We start from the raw sequence: 23,297 nt of genomic DNA on the forward strand, positions 1-23,297 counted from the left end.
TATAGTTCACATTAGCCGTATGGTGTTCATGTCCGGTACACATCCTTTTTCTTGGGTGAAGTATTGTACGATATCTCTTGCGTCGCTCTTGACTGCCACCTTCAGTAGCTCCGGAGTAACGACAAGCCTATCTTCCAATTTCCTCTTCTTCCCTTTCGAGGTCTTCGTCGTTGAGCAAGGGCCGTTGGCATCCCTTTCAATAAGTAACCGGACGAGGGCAAGATCTTTCCTGTGGATTGCAACCGCGATAGGCATGCAGCCCTTGCGCTTCGGAGATGCGCCCTTGGAAAGCAAAAAGCGGACGAGAGGGACAAAGCCTGCGTAGACAGCCTTCGTCAACGCGTAGCCCTCGTGAGAATTGATATTTGGGCGAGGCAGCTTCGGATGATCGTAGAGATACTTGAGCAGAGGTATCGGATAGTCCTCAGCCGACCACTCTGGCTCATTCGCCGCGCTGTGTTTGCAGGACGTCCTTGGGGCAAGGTGGCGAAACAGTCGCCTCGGAAGCTCGGGGTGATATCCTAGCTTGATGATATCGGGTGATATGCGGAAGACGGCATCTAGAACCTCCTGGGTGCAGATTGGAAACTTCAGGATGACAGTTGCAGCGTCAAACTCTTTGACCTTTCCGCTCTGGAGGCATGCGATCAAGTAGCGAGCCCTGTAACCTGTCTGGCTGGACCGGAAGACACCTTGGAGATGCTTGTTCGTCTGTGGGAGAGACGAGGAGCAGGCATACAGTTGGATGTCATGGATGATCTGAGGATAGTCATTGATAAGTCTACTTTTGCTTGAGGTGATAGCTACATACCTCGACGGGTAGACATTCTAGTGACCTGCGATTCATCGACGTTCTTGACAAGGTGCCATGTGTCCACGTGGTAACAAGATTACAACCAACACTGGCTCCATTTCGCTTTCATTGACACGGATTTGAGAGGGACGAGGCCAAACCAGTTGTTTTTCTTCAGTTATGCATGCCCAGGCACGACCTCAACAGGCGCGAGGACATATGACGTTAAAGACATGTCAAATTAAGTAAATGGAGCCTGGTCACTATTGGTGATGGTCTTCCAAGGAAATTCGCCGGCCAAAGTGGAGCTCTGGCTAATATATAGTACAGTACATGCTGGTTGCACCTTATAGACTATGTAACTGACTAGTACAATAACAAGCAAAGCGGGGATGGGGGAGGTGGTTGTTTCTCATCGTCGCATCCTACTCCACTCGAGTGATTGCCTAAGATCAGGCCTGTGACTTAATTTCGTTATGTTCAAAAATTTCCTCCGCCTTTGTCTCAACGTGTTCCTCTAGAACTTGTTGCGCGTTAACCTTGTCTCCAAAAACAATGTCCATATCCTCGAGCGTTCTTCCTGCAGACAGTGGGCGAGAGCATTGTGACTGTAAGTGGCCATTCAGCGGAGAGTCATAAGCGTACCTTTAGTTTCTGGGAAAAATAGTGTGATGATCACAAAATCTACCGCGTTCAAGCAAACGAAGAGTATGTAAAATTTGTATCCCACGTTGGCAAGACCGATGGGCGAGGTCTCAGAAATCAGGACGTTGAAAAGCCAGTTAGCACAAGTGGCCACACTTGTACCAATGGAGCGTGTCTTCGTCGGAAAGACCTAAAAATGTCCCATGAGATAAGACGGAGAGGGACCCAGTGGACTTGATATTACAGACCTCCGATGCCAATACCCAGCTTACTGGCCCGAAGCTAAGGGAAAATATGATACTGGTGAGGAAGATCATGGAAATTGCAGCCTTCTGAGCAGATAAGTTGAGATCCGATTCAGGCGGGAATGACGCGACGAGAGCCGCTAAGATGCTGAACGTCACGACGAACGAGGCAGCTCCAAACATGAGAGGCTTCTTACGCCCAACGCTATCAAGAATGCAGGTGATGAAGCTACGAGGGGTCGGCAAGACAATTAAAAAGACGAAGAATCGGTGCGCACAAGAAGTTGGCTATTGGTCCAACAGCACCATAGATTCCCTGGACGAGCAAGGATTGGGACGTCGTCAAGCCAAGTGCTTGGTACATTTGCGGTCCAAAATAATTGATGACTACGGATATATTAGCATAGAGGCAGTCGAGGTCTGGCCAAATCTCACCATTGATACCAGTAAATTGTCCGAAGATTTGCACCCCTACGGCAATCAGAGTTCGGCGCAACATTGGTCGTGTGGCCCATAAATCGCTAAGTCTACGACTCCGAATGAGAGCATCGGCCTTGATCTGATCGTGCATTTCTGCATATTCCTTATCCGCATATTCCTTGGATTCAGGTGTGGACCCGCCATGTAGCTTGTAGACCACTTGGCGCGCTTCTTCATCTCGTCCAACTTCCAGGAGCCATCGCTGTTTGGGATGTGAGGCTTGATTATATGGGAACATGATGTAGGGATTACCGGGCTATACGGAAGAAATTGGATGCCGACCAAGAGGCCCAAAGCGGGTATCATCTAGTGGAAAGAGGATAAACCTAAATTGTGACATAAGTTAAAAATACAACGACTCGCCTGAATGCCGAGGGGTAGCCGCCATGATTTATCTCCGTCGAGAAATTGACACCCATAACCAACCTACGAGTGGTCATGTATTAGAAGGATCCAGTGATCAATTTGAAGGAGATATCCACCCAGTTCGCAACAATAAAACCTATACCAATCATTTGCTGGTTAAGACCGACCATGAATCCCCGAACCTTTGAAGGTGCGATCTCCGTCTGCAGTGACTTTTGCTCAGCTGGGATTGTGCGGGGAAATGTTTCGTACGAACGTTGTAAAGAGGTACGGTCATAGACAGAATTCTATGGGATAAAAATATGAGTGGTAAGTACAATAAGCAGTTCTTTGCATTACCCTATTGCAACACCAGCCACAATTCGACCAATGAGCAGGGTCGTGATGTTATTGGCGCCCGACTGCATAGCGCAACCCCAGAGTGCCCAAACAGCACCAAACTGCGCGGTCAATCAGTGAGTGATCCAGGCGGCAATAGTAGGGGTGAGTATGCAAAGCTTACTTGTATGGTCCTTTTCCTACCCCACTTGTCATTTGTCCTGCACGCTGTAAGTCAATCATATGGGTTGCTTGTGAAGTCTCATACCAAGCAGCACCAGCCGCTCCGAAGAAGCAGCCGCCTAAATGGAAGTGAGTACGTGTGAGCAGCAAAAACCACCAAGACACATACCGTTGAATGTGGACACTACGGCGCCCAACAGTGCATTGCTTGGTTCGTGAAAATGAGCGTTGAACTGATTCATTGCCTTCACTGACGCAATGATACCACTGACCACGAGAGGGAGTCATTAGAAATGGCTTCATAGCCTATAATCAAAACGCACCTGTCATATCTGGGCGGCATGTAAATCCATTACGCTAAATGTGCATCTGAAGCTTTTTACGTACCCGTACAAGAATGCGCCTGCACAAAAATCAGCGAAGTATCTTTGCACGCATCCTACATTTTTGCACTCACCGATAGCACTAAATAGAGCCACGAAGGTGTTGAAGAAGAGCCCCATACTTCTCGAAGCGCCGGAAAACGGAAAGAACGCAGGGCATCACGGCAACGGTGTTTATATTGTTTCAACGCCAGAAATACCGGAGAAATGACGGCTTTCTGCAAGGTCTGGTCATCCTAGGGAACTGAGTTAACACCAATGAGGGCCATAGGCGAGATCATGGGACACTCTTTGTTGTGGGCGGTAACGCCGGAGCATTGAGAGCCGTTGCAGCGGCCCGGTCTCATACTACCGAGCGTAAAATCAAGGCACATCATGCCGTAACGTTTGCGCGTCGCACAAGTGACCGGTGACCCACTTACGGCGCAAAGCGGAGGCAGAGGTCAATCGAAGTGAAGATTGGTGGTCACGAAGGATAGCAGAATCGCGGTACTTGACCGTCCCGAAAAGGGGGTTAATTCTCCTTGAACTGTACTCATACAAGTTTCGTCTTCTAACACTGATAGACACCATCAAGCGTGCGACGTGTCTGATTCTTGGGGAAAGAAGTGGGGAAGAAGTTTTCTATGTCACCTGTCAGTAGGCACGCAAGGTGTATCACGAAAATAAACCGTACCTGTAGGTTGCAATGTCTCTTTCTGAGTCGGGACCTTTGTCAAAAAGGACAAAGATTACACGTTCCACCTGTAAAAAAAATGCGGCTTGGGATGGAATCCGGGTGGGCATGGATCCAGACGTACCTTGTCTGCATGATCGTCCGCACTCAAAAATGTTCGAATGGTATGAAGCGCGATTTCAGTTGCTTCGACTATGGGATACCCATAGATGCCCGTAGAAATACATGGGAAGGCCTGTTCAGCGCAAATTAGACCCAAGTCAGATATCTAGTGGCTACGCTGCTCCAAACGACGGTGGACATACGATGTGCTTGAGCTTGTTCTCGACCATGACCTCCAGAGAGTTTTGATAGCACGACGCCAGAAGGGCTGCTGGAATTTTGCCCTCAGATGCGGAGGTCGGATCCCTGAGCAAGGTAGCAAGCTTTGTGTCTTCAGCTGGCGGTCCCCTCAGATTCCAAGCTAAACTAGGTCCGACGGCATGTATAACATATTTTCTGGGGTAGTGTTTGCATCAGCCAACCTAACGTCAGCGGAAAAAGCACTCGACTCACGAAGGTAGCTCATGACCAGTTGATATCCTGACTTCTCCAGTAGGGCAGGGTACCGATCCCGCCTTGGCTGTATCGACGTACTTCTCACCTGGGTGAAGTTCATGGCTGGACACAGAACAGGTCAAGTAAAGGCGTACGAAGCTCTGCCTTAAGACCCGGTCCAGCGGCACGATGAATGGAGCCATCGACTATCCAGCACAGTCATATCGTTAGTGGAGACCCTAGTCATGTGAAACATACATAACTCGTACCTCCTCCGCCTCCTGCTCATCCCAGGATAAGGTGAGTGACAGTGTAGTTATTTGGTGAGCGCTTGCATTATGATCACTCACCCTGCAGCCCACTATTGGCAGCGTTAACGATAGCATCCACTTGTAGCTTAGTGATATCCCCTAAGCTACAAGAGCCGTGCATCCAGTTCAGACCACAAGGCAGAGGTGCCATCAACTTACTGTAGGCTGACTTTGTCCAGAAAAGCGGGTTTGTACTCAGACTTTGCTGGAGCACGTAGGTCGCCTGCTTCGTACAGCTGGCGAAGCGTTTTGACTTCAGCCAGAGGAATCGATGATCTTCGAAAGGCCTGCATTTTGATAACTGGTTATGATAATGTTAGCTGTTGGGCCCACAAGCTGAAGGTCCCAGGAAACACCACAACTGACGCGACAGCTGCCCCTGTCTAGATCTATCGTCTGGTATTGCTTCCGAGTACATTTAATAGCCACGTGGAATATGATCAACACCTTCAGTGCCAAGTAACTACAACATTAGGCTGCAATAGTGTTTTCGGAAGATCGCTCGCAGGCTTTCCCAGTGATATAAGATCCATTGTAAGGTATAGTTTGGTCTCGTAATGGAGAGAAAAGAAAAACAAGAGTACAGATACAGCATGATGATACAGCAAGTGTGAAGGCATGCCAATATACATGGGCGGACAATCTCGAGAAAGCAGCGCCCATTCCTGTGTGACGACAGTAGAAAACTGAACAAAGGTATGAAGTGATGTGCCGACTAGAAAGTGAAGAGTGGACATGATGCGATGTGTGGAATAGATATGATCAACAATTGCTAAGCAAACCGAAAAATGCTGAGTATTAGATGAATGAGCTGTCCTGCAGACACGTATGAGTAGAATGAACTAAAATATACAAGGGTAAGTTGCCTGCAGTTTATTAACCCGGAGCATCTGGCACGCACTAAGAATAAGGGCGATGCATTATGCATATGCAGTGATTGAAGCCAGTGTCTGATGTCGCTGGTGTCGTGAAGGGTCGGGAATAGGCGAGCCTGCCTGTGATCGGTCGAAGACAGACGCAGTTGCGTTTAGCGTGCCAGTCTGGGACTGGAGAAGTACAGCTGTGGGCTCCGACTCAGAGCTTTGAACGATGGCGGTGATTGGTTGATTGTGGGGATAGTAAGATTTGCGCTGTGATGATTGATAGTCATAGACGGTGAACCTGAAAAAAAGGATATTTCAGTCAAGGGTGTCGAAGGCAGGAAGAGTCGACGTACTGTTCCTCCAACTGACGCATTTCAGGTTTTAACTTGTCTAGGTCTGCGTTGGCCTTGCGCTTGGTGTGTTGCAAGGGCTTCTCTACCATCAAAAATTCGTCAAGTTCGTGTGAGACATCAAAGTTGGCTTTCTTTGCCTAATGGATCAAAATTAAATCATCATATCCTACGCAAGACAGCAACACTCACGTCTGGGATGTAGGGCGAGGAAGTCTTCTTGTCCTGCAAGGTTCTCCAGTCCACAGAAGACATCCATGGGTGCTGTTGTATTTCTCTAAATCCCGAGTTAAGAGACCGGCAGCCCAGGCGGCTAACCACGTTTCTTTCAATGAGCTGATGTGTTCATATTGTTAGACCGTGATGTTTGATGCACGAAATTCCTCTCACCCCTTGCAAGAATGAGACGCATTCTGGACTGCATTTCTTGTTGTCGTCAGGGAACCTCAAAGGATCTTTCAAGATGGAGTTGGTCATCTTCTCTGAAGTGCGCCCATCAAACGGCCGCCGTCGATAGAGAAGTTCGTAAGCCATGACGCCCAAGCTCCACCAATCAATGCACCAGGTATAGCCTTTCCGGCCGACAACCTCGGGTGCCATGTAGGCCATGCTCCCAGCAACGCTGGTGTGCAACCGCCGCTCTGAGTAGTGGATTGCAACGTTGAAATCCGTGATGTGCACGTGGCCATCCGAGTCAAGTAGGACGTTGTCGGGTTTGAGATCCCTGCCATGTCCGTGAGTCCTCAAGCACGCGGATAACCAGCATGAGGCACCCTTACCGATGAATGATACGTTGCTTGTGGAGATATGATAGTGCCGATGAAAGTTCAGCCATCCAAAATTGCACGCAGTTCTCTTTAAATCCCCCTGTTCGCTCCAGGTGAACTATAGACGTGTGAGCGAGAGAGCAATGCAATCACAGACGAACTTACAGCGAAGGTCTCCGCCGAGCATCAAGTCTAGCACGAAGAAACAGTTCTCGTCATCTTGAAATGCGTAGCGTAAATTGACAATGAATGGGTGGTCAATCTGATCAAAAGGACATATACGTTTAATGACAATGACGAGAAGGAAAAGACAGTCCTATGAAACGAACCTCTTCGAGCAGCCGTCGTTCCTGTATGATGTTGGCAATAGCCTTCTGCTTGATGCACTTGGCCTTGTCGATGTACTTGAGAGCATAAAGCCTTTTAAGTTTCTTGTGCTCCACGACTCTGACCTGGGTAGATTGGAGACGGACATGTTTAGTAACTTGACGGATGAAAAGGTCCGAAAGTCTACCCACCTTCCCAAAGGCACCTTTACCAACTGCTCTGTGGAGGTCGAAGTGGTAGAGGTTAACCTCACCATCAAAATCGATTGGCTCAGAGAAACAGCATCCCATGGCTCATGGGGTGGTCGAAGCTTGAGTGAAAGAGCGGCAGGGAAGGGAGGGCAGTGAGACAATCGACGGCCTATGCTTTAAAGTATGGGTCCTGCCATCTTGGCGACACCTTGTTCCGCAACAAGGTAGCCGACGCGTTTCCCACGTTTCCTCGTGTCTTTTCCATTTTGCAAGGCCGAATCTTGCAATCTTGCAATCTCGATCTGCTTCCACTATTTCATCCGGCACATCTCGTGGCCCGCTCGTGCGCAGAAATAGAGCGGAATCAATCTCTCCAGCTCTTTTGTTGTGACCAGAACATACCGGCTACGCGCCCGCGATATATCCACGCGAAAAATCAACTTGCCTCCTCTCTAGAAAGGAGACCTCGAGGATGGACTTCGACACTGAAGAGCAGGAAGCCTACGACATACGCGTTCCTTCGCCCGAACATGTCGCTACTGTGAAAGTCTTCCCGCTGTTACCATATCTCAAGAAGGACATCATTGTTAGTACTTCGTCTGCTTCTCTCCGCTTCCGCCTCTCAAGATCCGACTCATCTCATAACCTCTCCTATGTAGAATGCCGTCGGTATGCCGCACATACCCAACACCGTCATACCAAGCCTGATTTGAGTTTACATCTAGACAGTCCCATGAGCTGGGAGTACGTCCATCACAGACGTGGCAGCAACATATGGATGCTCATTGTTTCTTTCTAGGCACCTCGTCGCATCAGATGTTCATTTCGCTCTTGTTCGCCCCCTTGTCCAAAAGTATGCCCGTCTCAAGAATATGGCCGTCGTGTATGCTTGCTTGGTCGTCCGCTCCTTCTTCCTCGATCAGGCAAGCTCAGACCTCGCCCACTCAGGGGTTATGATGGCCCGAGCGACTTTGTGCGAACTCCTTGCGCTCAAGCTGCTTGGCTACTTTGCTTCAAGCAAGGTTCAGATTGTTGCCGTGCTCACAATAACCTGGAACCCTTTGAACGGAGCACCTCATGATATCGTCGAAGAGGTAAGAGATGTTGTTGGAAGTACCGATGATGAAATTAGTGACTCCCAAAGTGCGATAGAGGTAGGGTTTATCACTGCAGCGATCACGGCGGCGTTAAACGAATGTTTCAGATGGCAATAGCCACTAAATCCAAAGCGTTTCTGGCTTCCCCGTTGGTGCAAGGTGTCGTCGATGATATGTATAGCGGACGCATCGTGTTTTCCATTGGTGGAACTAGATCTATTCTCGCCGACAATTACAAGACAAGGTCCATCCAAATATATGACCCTCGAGCGGCTCCGCTACTTGATCACTACAGGTTGCTCTACCATTCCCATTAAATGTTGCATCTATTCATACACTTTCGTAGGCTTCGTGTCCCACGATACTCGGCGATGTTGCAATTAATCAATTTCGTCACTTTGCTTGTCACGTTTTTGGCCTGCATTTGGAGTACGTGAAATGACATTGTCGTCTGTATAGCTCGACTAAGGTGATCGTAACTTCTAGCAAAGGACCTTATGCATTTGACACTCTGGGAAGTTGTTTTTGTTATATTCGCAGCCGCGTTTGTTTTGCGAGAATACACGTCTTCCAAGGAACACGGATGGAGCAGTGGGTCATGTCATACTCAGCAATCCACCCTCGCAAGTGCTAATCATTTTTGGGCTCGTCTCTTCATCTTGTGTGATTTATCTAGTTTACATTGCCAACGTAAGGGCTCCACTTTTCATAACCCCTTTGACATAAACCCCTCGCAGACCTGGAGTATCTTCAACTCTTGTTTTGTAGTCATCTTTCTAGCATACGCTGGGCTGAGAGTACGCGGGCTCGTCCATCATAACCGTTGAGTATCTCCGCTGTTCGGTTCGGGAATGTACTGATACTTCATTTGCCAGTCGAGCTATCACAGCTGGCGTTTGATATATTAGCATGCGGCGCTTGTGTACTTGTTCCGCGGTTGGTTTATTGGCACTCTACTCTCATGAATGATGCTGAAACCCAATAGCCTGGCGTTCTTTGCCGTTTCTCACAATATCGTCATTTTGTATGTGATCTTTGATTCTACAGTCACACAATCGACTAAACGACAGCAGAGCTCTACGTGCTATGATTTCGGAATTCGTTTTCTTCATATCAATCGCATCTATATGTTTCTCTGGACTTCTAATCACCCTTTGGACCTTAGGTCAGTCTTTTTCATGAGCCTCGACAATCGCGTCCTCATTTAATACGTAGGATCGGACAATGGCAATTGGTCGCTAAAGGCGATTGCGTGGTTGATGGTTCAGATCTGGTTTGGAAACACCTACCTCAGCTTTGGACAGGCCACGAGTTTCCACCCCGTTTTCGGACCCATCTTGATGACGGTATATGCCGCTCTCGCGGGTACACTGCTTCTCACGAGTAAGTTAGATCCATGTCGAAATTCCCAGGATGCTAATCGAGCCCATGCAGTTCTCATTTCCTTGTTGTCGAATACTGTGGCACGGATCGACGCAGTGAGTTTGACTTTGTCTTAGGTAGTTCTTCCTTCATCTGAAATGCCCTACAGAATGCGACGCAAGAGGTCAGTCTCAGGCTAACTGTCAGTTGCACCAAGTCTAACCATCTGCAGTACTTATTTCAGCACACCATTTCTACCATCGATGGGTAAGCTATCCATACGGCAATCAGAAATTTACTGACCTGATCTGGCACAGGGTCAAGTCCGATGCACTTTTCAGCTATCAAGTGCCTTTTAATTTGCTAGCCTTCGTCATCTTGAAACCAGCCAGCTACCTTCTTCCGCCCAGGGAACTACATTCAGCAAACGTTTTCCTCATTCGTCTCACAGTGGGTTCTTCCGATGAGCTGTCATTGTCCTCTTCTCATGCTTCTTCGCAGGCGTTTCCCATCCTCCTTCTCATCTCTATGTACGAACGACACCTCCAGAGAGGCCAGAAAATTCGGCGATCGAGTAAAGACGCTGCGCACTCCTTTTACAACAGCCTGCCTCGGCAAATCAAGCACATGCCGCTGATCGAGTACATCGTTGGCTCAAAAGCTGCTGATCTACACCAAGCCATCTTTGATGTTGAAGAGACACGCGACTTCAGCCTCTTCGAGCTGTCAGACGACGACGAGGTTCCGCCGTGGCATGTCCAGGGCACGCCGGGAAATACCTCCCGCAAAACAGGCTCGAGGCAATCTTCAAGACCAGCGTCGCGATCAAGGTCCCCTGGACGGCAAACCGGCCTTGCTTCTCTGCGGACACAGTCACCGGTTGGGATGATGTCGCCAAGGAGACGCAAAGTCAGCCTGCTCACCCCGCTTGAGAGGGTTTCGAGTAACGCGAAAATGCTCACTATTGACACGTCGACACCCTTGGCACGGTACTTTAGTTCCGTGTCGAGGCCATCAACCTCACGGCTAGATTCACGAGGTGCGGACGGTGAGGAACTGCCGACAATGGCTAGGCTGGACTCTTTGCTAGAGGAGTCTCGTGAGTCACAGTACGCGCAACTACAACACGAAATTCGAGATATCCAGGTGAGTCTCTGAGTCTCACATAGCGAGTACGTCTTCTGAAGCATCCCCAAACAGGAACGTCAAACTCGGATCGAGAGTCTTTTGAGTGATCTCGTAAAAGCGATACGGACAGAGGAATATTCTGACTCTCGCATATCCTCTCGAAATGGAATATAAACAGTGGAACCACTACAATTTCCGTGTAACTGTGTAACTATGGCCATGCCTAATTGACAAACACCTAAACTTCATGCGGTTCAATCGATCCCCATCTGTATATTGCGTCGCTTTGGCTAATGTTTACCGCAACAGGCCTCAGTATGTTTTATAACCTTATCACACTTCAGTCCAAAAAGCAAAAAGTTCCTCTCTTACTCTCATATATATTCAGCTTTGCGTCCACCTTGACCTGCCCTGGTTTGAACACCTCGTTTTCCCACATTTTGGTCCAAGATTCCGGGCAATGACAAAAAATGTCGTATCGCGTATCGCCAGCCTCGCCAGACACCCTCTCTTTCTTCGTGTGGCCTACATGTCCTCCGAGAATGATAGAACCAGGTTTCGGAGAAAGCAGTCCAGCTAATGCACGCGCCAAGTGCACTGGCTGTTTTTCTTCGTCGAACAGGTGGAAATGTTTTGCTGCGTATATGACTGAAACTTGGCCTCGGAGGGGGTTCAGAGACTCTATGTTCGAAAGATCTGGACGGGGTAAAGGGTTCTTCGGATTTGTAGGCGGATATACGACAAGTGTTTTCGAGTCGAAAACGTCACCAGCGATGAAATGGGCTGGGTACATGGCCGGCGTAGTCCGGAATAGGTCGTGACCAAGCTGGAAGAAATCTACGAGATGGTTATGAGGCTAACTTAGATAGTTCCAATCTACGCTTGAGCTCACCTGCCTATAGCAAGTCCGAGATGATGTCATTTTCTGGTCGAAAATCCGAGTCCGCTACTACTGTACCATTACGACCTTAAGTTCACGGTGGCGTGGGAAGTTATTAAATTAAATTCCGCCTGTCCACCCTAACAAGCTCAACGGGAAGGTGGCCTGGTGGACATTGTTCGTGTTCTGGAACAGAAAACGTTAAATATTGCACTATTTCAGGTCAAACGATCCTCTCAACCTTATCCCGAAGTGAGAACATCATTACGAGGGATATCAGTTAATGAGAACATTTATGAATGTTATTTGTATATTTATTCTATTTTTGGTATGATTTTGTTGTTTGCACGTCTGTCCACCTCTCTAAGTTCGGATGGGTTGACCGAGGGTAGACTGTCCACCATAACTAAGTTCAGTTCGATTCCCAGGTGGACAGGGGACGAACTTAAGGTCGTAATGGTACAGTACCTTAAGTCCTGGCCTCCTGTCCAAATATTGTCGTTCAAGCTTTAAGCTTTAGGCACAAACACAGACATAACGCAATTGAAGCAACGTACGGCATCCCCCAATATCCAGGAGTATAGCGTCTGATCTCTCGTGGCCGATCTTCACAATATGTTGGTAACCAGGAGACTTGGGCATGGAGAGCCTGGGACGTCATGATCTTGATCTTAAACAAGAGTTTGCTTTGAAAGAGCTCAGAAGACATTCTTTAGGAATTCATAGAGATATATGCAGTTGTGTGGCGCAACCTATACATGGGTTTTGTGAGGCCCCGTAAACAGAGAGCTCACACTGGTACCTCGTATGCTTTGCGTTGTACAGTGATGATGTGCGTTTTCAGTTCTTCGTCATCATGGATCCCTGTTTGCTCTTTGAAGAAGATCGAGTCTTCAGCGCTCAGCTTCAGGGCGTATCTCAAACAAGGTGTCATCAGTAGGCGGAGCTTTGTGGACGCCTATCTGTCCTTCTGGAGTCAAAAAAGTGTGCTTTGAGTTTGCGTTGGCAGCTAGGTGAGCCATTTTGGAGGCCGTATTTCGCTGTCTCTGACTAAGTAATGGACTAAGAGTATGCATAAAGGGACAAGTCGTTGATTTATTGACTGAGCCCCAAGTCACCCATCAGTTCTTGCTGGCCCTCATGAACGTCGAAAGGAGATAATACAATGATGTCGCTTTGTCGTCTAGCTCAATCAGCAGCACACATGAGATACTGAAAGTTCGGCCCGACTGGCCCGAACCGAGGAAGCTCGATACCGAGGCCGAAAAAGTCTAGCCACCTATATTTATCACAGCACTTTGTCCTTCTTTAGCTTCTCCAGTATTCAGCATACCGTGCATTGCTCTCGGAGGTTGGCTGTATTTCTGTTCTCAAGTGTATATTTCCCACTTTTTAGTCATTCGAACCGCCGGAAAAGGGACAGCAAGAGTAGCAATAAAACAGACTTGCTGCAGCTGGTGACGCCGTGATAGGCTGGTGAGCTCCTTGCAGCATTACTCGAGCGCTTGAGCCCACACTCACAACCTGTTTAAGCTTGCTTTGAGTCTGTAAAGTGGATACCACTCCTCATGAACTCTTCAGTGCAAGATGATTCAGGTGTCTTCCGGACCCTCGTCGCGCCCGTGATAATTCCTTATTACATCATGGCTGTTCTAGCTCAAAAGTCGAGTCCTCTCCTCCTTCGGTTACCATTATTATGCGTTGTTATACTATCAGCCTTCCGCGCTGCCATCAACCTCGACATGTCTAGCAATAACATTCGCCACCAGTATCTCAATCATGGTCTCGCTGTAAGTCATGGTGCAAATCGCAAAGATCTAATATAGACACATCAATGTTAACAACCTCACCAGCTCGCGATGTTCGTACTTTCGATGCGATGTACTATTTGGACGTTTCAAAGAACACCGTGCACTCGGGTGCATAGGAAGAAGGCCGACCATCCCTCTGCCAAACAGACCAAAGACGATATACACTCTGCTCTCTGGGACGCGTTTGATTTGATGGTAAATCTTCGTGGCATTGGGTGGAACTGGGACTCGCGACGGAAGGAACTAAGGCTTCTACAATCGACGACAGAAAGCGCTAGTCTCTTTGCCTTCAAAGCTCTACTCCGGTTCCTTTGCCTGGCCGTATTGTTCGACATAATCGTCGCATTCATTAACTCCCTTGCCCCACACCGCAACTTTAGTCCGGGAACGACGATTTTTGATGTGTCGTATCCACCGATGTTACGCTACCTCCGCGCGTCTCTCCTGACCATTGTAGCTGGTTGGACGGTTGTCATCATAATCGCCCTTCTATACGAGATGCAAACATTCATCAACGTGCTCTTCATTCGCCAGGATCCTTATGGCCCCCGTTGTTTCACGCACCCTGGGAGTCGACATCGCTGGCATCGTTTTGGGGCAAAAGGTGGCATCAGCTTTTTAGACACTTCTTCATCGAGCTTGGTGCTCGCCCTTTGAACCACGTGCTTGGGAAGCCGTGGGGTATCCTAGGCACATTCTTCCTGTCTGGTGCTCTCCATGATGTGGGTGTGCGAGGGATGGGACACGGCGGTGATGCATTGGCAATGTATGGCTTCTTCATGGCCAGTTCGGTCGGCATTATCATGGAGTTTGCTTGGCTACGGTTCACTGGTCGAAAGGTGGGCGGCCCATATGGGTGGTTGTGGACGCTTCTATGGCTTGTTGTTCCGGGGAATTATGTGGTAGACGCTTGGGCACGGACAGGTTTGATGGGCTCAGAATTTATTCCCGAGGAATATAGACCGGCCCGACTTCTCCTGAAGGTCAGCTGGGGTGGGATTTAGAGAAAGCTCATCCTCCCGATACATACATGTAGGCTCCGGTGGCCATGGATATAACTACTTACATTGAGAAACTGATACGCATTACATAAAGACAGTTTAATTATGTTGCAATCAGGTTAACCCACTCAAAACTAGTGGAATAACGAAGATAACATGACATTTCGGTATGCGTACATTGCGGACGAAATATCACGTCCTTCACGACGTCATTGGCAAAGTAGCCCAGGTACTCCCTGCAGACATATAATCTCCTAGCCCCTCGCCGACGACCCCTCCCCTTCTTCATCTTACGACATATAATGCTTTTCGCTGTCACGGGATGCAATGGAAGCGTATGCCGACATGTCGTCCTCTTTGCTCTCAAGGAAGGGCATTTAGTTGCTGGCATCGACACAGCGAACGAAGCTGCAGACCTTATCAAGAATGAGCCTGGGTTTAGCTACCGTCAAGCGGACTTGAAATTTGAAAGACTACGACGGAACCAGGGAAGCATTGCAAGGTTGCGATGCCATAGTGCAGCTAGCCGGTGCACCCAATCCGACAGATTGGAAGACCAACACTCACCACACGTACGGGATTGTCAACAATTGCCCATATTCCAGCTGAAGTTGACATCGGTACAGGAACACTATTATCAACTGGAATATCCTTCGGGCTGTAGCGGAAGTGAAGTTTGGAAAAAGTAGTGGTGAATTCGGCCATGCTAACGATGCCAACACAGCTCGGTATTAGCCGTATCTCGCAGGCATCATCCGTGAATGTCCTGCGAGCCATCTATAGCGTCGAACCAAAGTTCGAGTACTTTCCCATCGATGAAAATCACCCCTGTCTCCCGGACGAGCCATATGGACTTTCAAAGCTGTGATTTACCAACGCAATCCTTCAGGCGCGTACTGATATCTAAAATGGCTCCGCAGGATCATTGAGCTGCAAGCCGACACGATCATACGAAGGTATCCATCCATGCGAATAGCAAGTATTCGTCTACATGCGTCCGTTCCCACCCGAAGGGATGTGTTCAAGGAGGATTACGCAAAGGCGAAGGGAGATCTATGGTGTTACGTGCAGGAAGACTCCGGTGCGGAGGCATTTGTAAGAGGGGTGACCTCGAGTGAAGAGAAGTGGGTGGGACACGAGAGGTTTTTCATAGTGGCGCCCAGCATTGCCGTCCCCGGTGGCGAAGATTGGTTGAAGCTGAAGAAACGGTACTTCCCCGACGTGCCTATCAGAGAAGGCTGGGTCGAGAGTCAGAAAGGGACCTTCTACGACTGTAGCAGGGCAGAACGGTTGCTGGGATGGGTGCACCGTGATCGTGCCTAGTTGCTGTAAGCCTGTGCATGCCTTGGGCTGATTCGCCTCCAAGATACAATCTGTCTTGCTACTCAAAAAATAAATCACGAAGGGTGAAGGAAAGTCTGTAACTAGGGCGGAGAATGAGCCTATCGTTTCAGGTGATGAAATGCGCCTTACGTAGTCTTCGTAATGATGCAAAACTTCACGAAGCTGCTTCCTGGATATCTCAGCTCGGTACAGTATCTCGTCATCAGCTTTCTTGCCATCGAAATACTGGTTGATGCTGAAGCGAACTATAAGAAATCTTGTTTTGCTGAAAGAAAAGTGCTCACAGGTCGAACCGCTTCTTGATGTATTGTGGCTTGCCTTCTGACATGGCATTGAGCCACTTCCGTTCCAACGGCGAAGCGGTGGCAGGATCACTAATAAGTGACGGGTACTGACAGTCCTCACTGGGCCCCCAGTCGATATTATCGTCGTCAGATTCTTCATCGTCATCGATCGCATACTCTTCTTCCTCCGTAAACAAGGAGGCTGAGAGATCAGCGGGGTTGTTATGTCGTGAATCACTGGATAAAAGGCGCCTAGAGTACCACTGATGGTTCACCCGTCTGCTCATCTCTTCCTTGAGATACTGGGATATGCCATGAGACGCCGCCGAAATCTTCCGGCTGTTGCTACGACCTCGTGGGTGCATCCCGATGAGACGCTGCATCTTTCGTTCGTGTGTATACCGGACACGTATCTTGAGTTCAGAGGGAGCAATGACGCGTATGTGAAGGTGAAGCGCATACAACAAGTCGCGCTTCAGCATCCACAGGACGACTTCGTGATAGAGGGGGATAAGCTCCTTGGACTGAACAACGACGGCAAAGAAATGGTTGTCGGTCTGTTTCGATGATGCATTTGATATTGTCGCGAGTAAAGCTGGCAGAGGTGGAATGAAAGAGTGAGGGAACTCAATTTTGAATTGGGTGGATAGTTTCGCGAGTCTGAGATAAACGACGTCAGCTATCAAGTAACAGGGAATGAGACAGCACTCACGGCTGCTCGAATTTGGGAGGGAGCGTGAATATGGTCTTCAACTCTCGATGGACCGTGTCCACGACTTTAGCCCGTCTATGAAGGACGAGCCAGCGCACGGTAGGATAAATCTGGAGCTCAAGGTCCCAGTCCAGAAGCGTTGCCATATCAGCCAGTCTGAGTAGCCCTTAGTAATCACGCAGGAAAGGAAAATAAAAGCAAGGCATCGCACGATAGAGTGACTGAGGCAGTTTTAAGGAACCTGATCAAACTTTCTGCCAATGCCCTTTCATCAGGGCGTACGTGAGGGCCCCTCAAGTTTTCGTACGGGTCCAAGCCATCCTCATTATCAAGCAGGAGCAAGCTCTTCCAAGGCGCTAGGCTGGGAAGCCGCCAGCCAACATCAAACTGGGGGCCCCATCGCGTTGGTTCATCTGGATCTATCTGGTGATCCAAGAAATCGTATGTGTACTCTTCTTCGCTGTGGAGAAGCTGATCGAGATACGGAGGAAGCTGGAGTTCGAGTGGGAGATCATGAAGGGTTATGTATGCCATGGTAGAGGACTTGATTGCTTCGTAGAGCAGTTTCATAGCCGGAGCAATGGAGGAAACTTGAAGCGCCTGCGCGCTGAACTCGGAGTACTCGCGTTCTGACGGTAATGTGAGATCTAGCCCGACAGCTGCGGGTGAACGCCATAAAAGTCACCTTTGTCCATGCAATCGTCCTTCAAGGCATACAATGTATCGCATTCGGTCTCGACAAAATTCGAAAGAACTTGTTCCTGGAAGAGCACCGCAGTGACTGTAAAAGCAATCTGCTCGTATATGATGTCAAAGTACTTTGCAACGTTGCCAGATGCAGAAGACGAAGGGTCAGGCAAGTCTAGAACGATGACGAAGTGAAACATTTGAAGCCATGCGCTACGCATTTGCGGAGGGAGTTGCTCCTGAGCCGTGCCTGCGGACCGCTCAGACTTTTCGTCATCAATGGGAATGAGCTCCTGATTCCTACGGCCTCTCGAGCTCGACTTGGCCTTTTCCGGTTTAAAACTCCATGACCCATCACTTTCTACGCATACAGGATGACCCAAAAAGACAAGGTCGTCCACGATGAGTTCGAACTTTTGGTGGCAGAGGGACGTATTAGGACACAGCATGCCAGCAAGGAACTCAGAAGAGTAGCTGAACAGACTATTGTACTCGTCTAGGTCTTCAGCTTCACGCTCGTCGGGATAGCCATCTCTAGAAGGGGAGCTCCTTGCTGAAGAAGAGCGAGGCAAGGAACGCGAGAATGACATGGAACGGTTGCGCTCCGACGTTGGCCTTTTCCATTGGTGATCACTGTCTCGGTGAGTGGGACGGGGAGGAGTTGTCTTGCCATCTGTCGAAGTCGAGAAGTAGTTGGCTGCTCGCCACGGATTATCGACCTGTAAGCCGTCTGCAGTGGGAAGGGGACGAGAGAGTCGAAAAGAGGTCTGGGGATTCGGAGGCCATCTGTATACGATGCTGGAGCCCTTGGCAGACGAGGTAATTAAGAGTAAAGAAAGTACAGTCTCGGCCATCCAAGGCTTCGAGCGATTTTAGGTCGGTGGTGATATGCAATGCAGACAAGTTTGTAGTGCACCTGCCGCTCTGGACTCGCCACCCTGCTTGGAGTAAGCGAGCGCGACGTACTGAGAGGTTGTAAGCAAGTGCAAGGGGGTCAATCACCGACCAGGACGTGATGCACAGCCACCTCATTCTAATCACTGACCTCGACCAGCACTCACCGGCACCTCCCAAGACCTTCTCACTTCCATCATGGCACCATACGCAGAGACGAGTCTTGTTGAAGTTTCTACCGGTGTCAAGCTTGAGGTAGCCCAAATGTCTCAGCTGGGGACCGACAGCGTTACAAAGCTGGCCATATGTCTGCATCCATGGTCTTGGCTTGGGGGAAACATGCACGATCCGTGCGTATATACTCATGTGCAGTGGCCTCTTTCCTACCTACATTCTAGGCTTTGACCAGAGTAATTGCGCACATTTCACGGAGCCTAGCTTCCATCGACTTCCATGTCATTTTCTACAATTCCAGAGGAGTCGGTCAATCGACTGGACGCTCCTCTCTGTCGGGACAGTCTGAAGTGGATGACTTGAAGGCATTGACGGAATGGGCCATCGGGCGATTGCCTCGGATCAATAGCCTGGTGTTGGTGGTGCGTCCAAGTCACCTTTGTTCCTATGCACGCGGCAACTAAAAGAGCCTACCCCCATCTTAGGGCTATTCGTATGGATCGCTGATTGCCTCTGTGCATCCTGTCCTACCATCCATCAAGACGTATCATGTCTTGATCTCTTACCCAATGAGCTCATGGTCGATGGGTTTTCTGACGATGTTCAAGACTTCAGGGTTTACTTCTGGACTCGAGAATCTCGTGCACAATCCCGATGCAAACGTGTTCTTCACTTACGGCGACAAGGACGAATTTACGAGCGTGTCGAGATATGACGCGTGGGTCAGCGAGATACGGAAGCAAACGGAGACAGTTGAAGGATCGCCGGCAGGGTCAGCTCGGGTCGAAGTCTTGCGGGTGCCTGGTGAGGGCCACTTTTGGCGCAACGGGGGCATGAGAGTGTTACTTGATGAACTGAGTCGATGGCTACCTAGTTGATTTATGATTTGTACGAATGCATGCGTTTAAATCTCGGAGACAGCGATGCCAGTCGACAGTCGTGGTGGTTACAGGTCGTTACGTTGCCATATCCGGATGCTATTTAGCGGGGATGCATCCCTTGACGGTGGTTCATCCGTTCTTCGTTGTCGTGTCATCACTTTCTTCTTAGTTTACCTTTCTCTTCTACTCTATCATCACCTAGTCGTATTGTTCCCCACCTTGCTGCCCTGCAAGACATCCAGCCAGCACAATGTCGGTATCCTGTTCCTCCGATGTTCCTCAACGTCCATCGGATTGACGTCGATCTCCCACTATCGCAGGCCTCTCCCAGATGAGCGTCCACGGGCGAGTGTTGCCAACCTTATAGGACGCTTTGAGCAACAGAACAAGTCCAAGCCTTCTACGTCTTCACCACCCCTTATCCCACGTACCTCCAGTGGTTTGTCGCAGCACACGGCGGACGCCGCAAAGGAAGAACTTAGAGAGAGACGGGAATGGCCTCCCAAATCCGTAGCGTCACCTGAGAAACCAGCCCTCACACCCTCATCCTCTTCCACCAGTATCAGCAAGGAGCCAGTCACTCCCCCTCAACCCATGGCACCTACACCGCCGGAGTCTCCGTCCATGCAATCACCAACCGAGCCCACATCCCCACCACCTCCGCCGCCGGAGCCCGCTCAGAGTCCAGATGAGAAGAAGCCCACTACCAAAGCCCCTGCGGTTACCGCTGCTCGCAAATCGACCTCACCCATCAAAGCACCCCCAGGCAGATCGACTCATCCTGCCAGTAAGGTAACCCCAAAGTCCCCGCCACGTACCACCCAGCCCCTTCGCTCTCAGAATACTGGACACACGCCGCCTTCTCATGCTTCGGCGGCGAGGTCAGTACCACGGTCTGCGACTCCAAAGTCTCATGTCACCCCAACCAAGCATCCTCGTCCATCGGGCACCATGTCGCCCTCTGCTGGCGCATCGCGTCCCAAGACGCCGTCCTCAGGGTTGTACGCACCAACCGCAGCTTCCCTGGCGCGATCGCGTAATGCACAGCAGGCGCCGGCTCCCACGAAGAAAACGGCCCCAAGCAGCAGCGCTTCAGAACGTCTCAGCAAGCCTACGGCTGCATCGCTATCAAAGGCGCGTTCTACTGCTCCAGCCCCTTCCGCCGTGACGTCGCCCAGGAATGTCAAGTCACCAACGAGCCCGCCCCGCGCATCTGCAATCACTAAAACCAAGTCAACTCCAGCTGCTGCTAAGCCCAAAGATCCCAAGGCGAAGACCGCTGCTAAGCCGACTGCTCGTGCCGGCGTTGCTGCCGGTGTCACGGCCGCTGCTTCCGTCGTTGCAGAACAGCAAGCACCTCACGAAGAGGAGATCGACGCTCCGCATCCGGGAGTGGAGCACAATGAGGAGGCCTCGGGGGATTCACACACGGATACCCATGAAGAACCTGTGCTGTCTGATGAGGGGGAGCTGGGGGCTATCGTACACGCAGAAGCTACGAGCGAGGAGCATCTCGAAGAGTTAAGTGCTGAGGAACCTTCGCATGAAGAGGCTGCAGTGGAAGAACATACCGATGGGGGAGCGCATGATGAGACGGAGCACGTGGATGAAGAACATCTACCATTGAATGAAGAGCACGAAACTGGAGCGCCTGCTGTCGAGGGGCATAGTATTGAGGCTACAGAGGAGACTGTCAACGGCCATGGCGTGGACGAGAAAGCGACCATCCCAGGCGTCGAGATCCAGCACGTGGAGGATGCTTCCCCCGGTGCCCATGATGAGATTGAAGCCATGGTCAACCTTCTTGAAGGCACGAAGTTGACTGATGACCGGCCCCGGAGCATCGCCAGCATCCCAGATGAAGAGAACTAGTCGCCATAGACAATTCGCTGAGCCGCTGGTGAGTCTTTGTCAGTATGTCGTCTCAAACGCTTGGCTTATTAGCAGTCATTAGGAATTTGTGAGATAGTCGTCGTTTTCTCCGGTCTCTCATTTCCTTACTTCTTCGTGGCATGTTCTATTGTTCCGTTTCATCCAACATGTTATCCCTCACCGTGATACCAACCATTTATTCTGGCCCTTTGTCATCATGCAGTCAACTTTTATTTGTGTTTCAAGGAACATTGTCACCATATCCTACTACAGCCGGAAATCTCAGTATTTGCTTAGTCTTCAAACGCAAGAAAAGTTCGTGTGATCACAAAGAAATCGCTATACATTGCAGTAAGTCAAGCCAATTAGCAGTCGTAAAATCGGATATATGAGAACATAAGTCATTATAGATATACAGGTTCATATGCGAAGCAACGAGCGAATGCTAATAGCAGTGAATTGGATGTGGGATCAGCGTGTAGTTGATCGCATCATCTTCTTGAGTCTTTCAGTGGTCAACACGCGCCTGGTGGGAATGCCTTTCATGCCCTCCGTCATGCTTCGCTGAGGCTCCGTTAGCCCGTGAAATAACAAAACCTACGCTACTTACGACCAATCTGAACTGGCACACTTTGTGTTTACTCTTGCCCTCAACAATCCGTGCCTATATTCGTGCTGTCAGACCATTCGCAGAGGACGAGTCGCTGGCTACCTACATCGTCTACATAGTACAGGCCATCGTATCGGTATCTATAAAGCAGATGTATAAATGTGCGATAGATACATAAGACGGTGCATACTTACCCAGACTTGGGCGCGTATAGATTGTTTGTTAGGGAGTTTGCTTTACCTGCTCCACGGATTACGCGTACTGCCCGTCTCTGCTGATAGGACGTCTGCAAAACCGAAGGTCAGAATGGAAAGAAAGATTGGTCGAGAGACCCACGTAAAGGGCTCGGTTCGACGTGGTCGAGGTAAACGTCTGATCTCCGACCTGAGTCTGGCACGATAGGATCCTGCTGTCAATTTTCCTGATAGGTATGCAATAGTTCACACTACTTACGCCTTCATCATCCTGACCGCCTATGTCTTGTTAGAGTATGTCACAGCATAGAAGACAATGTACTCACCAGATCCTGTGTACCAGCTTTATTACGTTGGATTCACAGAGTTTAACCAGGCGCCTCTACTGATCCAATGGTGGCACTCACATAATGTTACCCTCGTCTTTGTTGTCTTCGTAACCCCCTGAGATGCAAATAGAGGCGGCACCCAGCGCTTCGCTGCCGTGAACACCACCTCTCGGGCTCTTGTGCACTCCGCTTTTGTAGCAGTCGTCCCTAGCAGAGAACAACTATGATCAACAAGCCGTCGCGTCTTGGATCAATGGACTCACTTCTTCTTGAATATATGGCCAGGCTTGATACCCGGAATCTCTCCAAAGTCATCTCTGGGCTAAGGATCAGTACGATTGGTAAGAAAGTAGCATGAATGCGAGCACGTACATTGAGGCCATCTCCGTCTCAGTGTTCGCTTGGGGTAAATGTGGGTGGTGGTTCAGAGTTGAGTTGGGACACACGCCTTTATATTATTATCTCGCTTAGACAAAGAGAGGGAGGGCCAAACAACGCGTAAACAACTCATTTAGTCCGTTGTGACTTGGCTGACATCACACGGCACAGCATTGCTGTACACGCTTCTACATTGAGGTCACATTTTGTCCCACACCGGCCAC

The 23,297-nt window shown here is 49.6% G+C and overlaps 8 protein-coding genes across 8 annotated transcripts; 2 read left to right on the top strand and 6 right to left on the bottom strand.

Annotated features, from left to right (window-relative positions):
* Positions 1–6: 6 nt before the first annotated feature.
* On the bottom strand, positions 7–847 carry CONPUDRAFT_88432 (uncharacterized protein; the record flags this gene model as incomplete). The annotated part of the gene is made up of 2 exons (XM_007767720.1): positions 7–759; positions 812–847. The coding sequence occupies 2 exons, from the start codon at positions 845–847 to the stop codon at positions 7–9; spliced, it is 789 nt and encodes a 262-aa protein (XP_007765910.1).
* A 285-nt stretch (positions 848–1,132) lies between these two features.
* CONPUDRAFT_163333 (general substrate transporter) lies at positions 1,133–3,533 on the bottom strand (the record flags this gene model as incomplete). The annotated part of the gene is made up of 14 exons (XM_007767721.1): positions 1,133–1,373; positions 1,439–1,628; positions 1,687–1,912; positions 1,962–2,070; positions 2,119–2,365; positions 2,712–2,732; positions 2,786–2,816; positions 2,869–2,969; positions 3,032–3,068; positions 3,116–3,149; positions 3,200–3,297; positions 3,354–3,362; positions 3,418–3,433; positions 3,488–3,533. The coding sequence occupies 14 exons, from the start codon at positions 3,531–3,533 to the stop codon at positions 1,246–1,248; spliced, it is 1,293 nt and encodes a 430-aa protein (XP_007765911.1). The 3' UTR covers positions 1,133–1,245.
* Positions 3,534–3,854: 321 nt separating this feature from the next.
* On the bottom strand, positions 3,855–5,284 carry CONPUDRAFT_119715 (macro domain-like protein). Its single transcript, XM_007767722.1, has 9 exons — positions 5,097–5,284; positions 4,977–5,041; positions 4,896–4,907; positions 4,782–4,832; positions 4,645–4,732; positions 4,395–4,587; positions 4,214–4,324; positions 4,090–4,157; positions 3,855–4,037 (listed from the first exon to the last, which is right to left on the bottom strand). Exons 1-9 carry the CDS (start codon positions 5,228–5,230, stop codon positions 3,986–3,988), a joined length of 774 nt encoding a protein of 257 aa, XP_007765912.1. The 5' UTR covers positions 5,231–5,284; the 3' UTR covers positions 3,855–3,985.
* Positions 5,285–6,119: 835 nt separating this feature from the next.
* Positions 6,120–7,534, bottom strand: CONPUDRAFT_50620 (kinase-like protein; the record flags this gene model as incomplete). The annotated part of the gene is made up of 7 exons (XM_007767115.1): positions 6,120–6,290; positions 6,343–6,486; positions 6,541–6,874; positions 6,930–7,035; positions 7,083–7,179; positions 7,247–7,369; positions 7,436–7,534. 7 exons carry the CDS (start codon positions 7,532–7,534, stop codon positions 6,120–6,122), a joined length of 1,074 nt encoding a protein of 357 aa, XP_007765305.1.
* A 329-nt stretch (positions 7,535–7,863) lies between these two features.
* Positions 7,864–11,807, top strand: CONPUDRAFT_119719 (uncharacterized protein). Its single transcript, XM_007767723.1, has 19 exons — positions 7,864–8,021; positions 8,095–8,104; positions 8,161–8,179; positions 8,235–8,589; positions 8,640–8,827; positions 8,879–8,961; positions 9,019–9,123; positions 9,209–9,222; positions 9,270–9,354; positions 9,408–9,468; positions 9,518–9,556; positions 9,606–9,697; positions 9,748–9,915; positions 9,967–10,010; positions 10,064–10,078; positions 10,127–10,161; positions 10,212–10,344; positions 10,396–11,040; positions 11,095–11,807. Exons 1-19 carry the CDS (start codon positions 7,908–7,910, stop codon positions 11,194–11,196), a joined length of 2,307 nt encoding a protein of 768 aa, XP_007765913.1. The 5' UTR covers positions 7,864–7,907; the 3' UTR covers positions 11,197–11,807.
* Positions 11,808–13,248: 1,441 nt separating this feature from the next.
* Positions 13,249–14,701, top strand: CONPUDRAFT_135678 (uncharacterized protein). The gene is made up of 3 exons (XM_007767724.1): positions 13,249–13,378; positions 13,436–13,692; positions 13,756–14,701. The coding sequence occupies exons 2-3, from the start codon at positions 13,471–13,473 to the stop codon at positions 14,368–14,370; spliced, it is 837 nt and encodes a 278-aa protein (XP_007765914.1). The 5' UTR covers positions 13,249–13,378; positions 13,436–13,470; the 3' UTR covers positions 14,371–14,701.
* Positions 14,702–15,493: 792 nt separating this feature from the next.
* On the bottom strand, positions 15,494–19,068 carry CONPUDRAFT_142545 (uncharacterized protein). The gene is made up of 7 exons (XM_007767725.1): positions 18,803–19,068; positions 17,740–18,471; positions 17,266–17,683; positions 17,055–17,210; positions 16,343–17,002; positions 16,188–16,293; positions 15,494–16,138 (listed from the first exon to the last, which is right to left on the bottom strand). Exons 1-7 carry the CDS (start codon positions 18,999–19,001, stop codon positions 16,112–16,114), a joined length of 2,298 nt encoding a protein of 765 aa, XP_007765915.1. The 5' UTR covers positions 19,002–19,068; the 3' UTR covers positions 15,494–16,111.
* Positions 19,069–19,930: 862 nt separating this feature from the next.
* CONPUDRAFT_163340 (SRA-YDG) lies at positions 19,931–23,114 on the bottom strand. The gene is made up of 11 exons (XM_007767726.1): positions 23,068–23,114; positions 22,959–23,012; positions 22,774–22,902; positions 22,693–22,709; positions 22,626–22,645; positions 22,509–22,568; positions 22,367–22,458; positions 22,279–22,312; positions 22,173–22,226; positions 21,638–22,126; positions 19,931–21,590 (listed from the first exon to the last, which is right to left on the bottom strand). The coding sequence occupies exons 1-10, from the start codon at positions 23,076–23,078 to the stop codon at positions 22,034–22,036; spliced, it is 564 nt and encodes a 187-aa protein (XP_007765916.1). The 5' UTR covers positions 23,079–23,114; the 3' UTR covers positions 19,931–21,590; positions 21,638–22,033.
* Positions 23,115–23,297: the final 183 nt, after the last annotated feature.

Source organism: Coniophora puteana, assembly GCF_000271625.1.
Source record: "Coniophora puteana RWD-64-598 SS2 unplaced genomic scaffold CONPUscaffold_3, whole genome shotgun sequence".
Classification (NCBI taxonomy): domain Eukaryota; kingdom Fungi; phylum Basidiomycota; class Agaricomycetes; order Boletales; family Coniophoraceae; genus Coniophora; species Coniophora puteana.

Excerpts from the sequence above, each read along its gene's own strand:
- CONPUDRAFT_119715 (XM_007767722.1), bottom strand. The coding sequence starts at position 5,230 with ATGCAGGCCTTTCGAAGATCATCGATTCCTCTGGCTGAAGTCAAAACG. Across the intron at positions 4,733-4,781 it reads GGGTCTTAAGGCAGAGCTTC|GTGAGAAGTACGTCGATACA; the intron begins GTACGCCTTTAC and ends AACTTCACCCAG. Across the intron at positions 4,325-4,394 it reads AGAACAAGCTCAAGCACATC|GCCTTCCCATGTATTTCTAC; the intron begins GTATGTCCACCG and ends TGCGCTGAACAG.
- CONPUDRAFT_119719 (XM_007767723.1), top strand. The coding sequence starts at position 7,908 with ATGGACTTCGACACTGAAGAGCAGGAAGCCTACGACATACGCGTTCCT. Across the intron at positions 8,590-8,639 it reads ACTCCCAAAGTGCGATAGAG|ATGGCAATAGCCACTAAATC; the intron begins GTAGGGTTTATC and ends CGAATGTTTCAG. Across the intron at positions 10,345-10,395 it reads TTTTCCTCATTCGTCTCACA|GCGTTTCCCATCCTCCTTCT; the intron begins GTGGGTTCTTCC and ends GCTTCTTCGCAG.
- CONPUDRAFT_135678 (XM_007767724.1), top strand. The coding sequence starts at position 13,471 with ATGAACTCTTCAGTGCAAGATGATTCAGGTGTCTTCCGGACCCTCGTC. Across the intron at positions 13,693-13,755 it reads ATCTCAATCATGGTCTCGCT|CTCGCGATGTTCGTACTTTC; the intron begins GTAAGTCATGGT and ends CAACCTCACCAG.
- CONPUDRAFT_142545 (XM_007767725.1), bottom strand. The coding sequence starts at position 19,001 with ATGAGTATATACGCACGGATCGTGCATGTTTCCCCCAAGCCAAGACCA. Across the intron at positions 17,684-17,739 it reads GGACGATTGCATGGACAAAG|AACGCGAGTACTCCGAGTTC; the intron begins GTGACTTTTATG and ends CATTACCGTCAG. Across the intron at positions 16,294-16,342 it reads ATCAAGAAGCGGTTCGACCT|CATCAACCAGTATTTCGATG; the intron begins GTGAGCACTTTT and ends AGTTCGCTTCAG.
- CONPUDRAFT_163340 (XM_007767726.1), bottom strand. Across the intron at positions 22,569-22,625 it reads GCGGTCAGGATGATGAAGGC|TGCCAGACTCAGGTCGGAGA; the intron begins GTAAGTAGTGTG and ends AGGATCCTATCG. Across the intron at positions 22,227-22,278 it reads GCCTGTACTATGTAGACGAT|GCACGGATTGTTGAGGGCAA; the intron begins GTAGGTAGCCAG and ends GCACGAATATAG.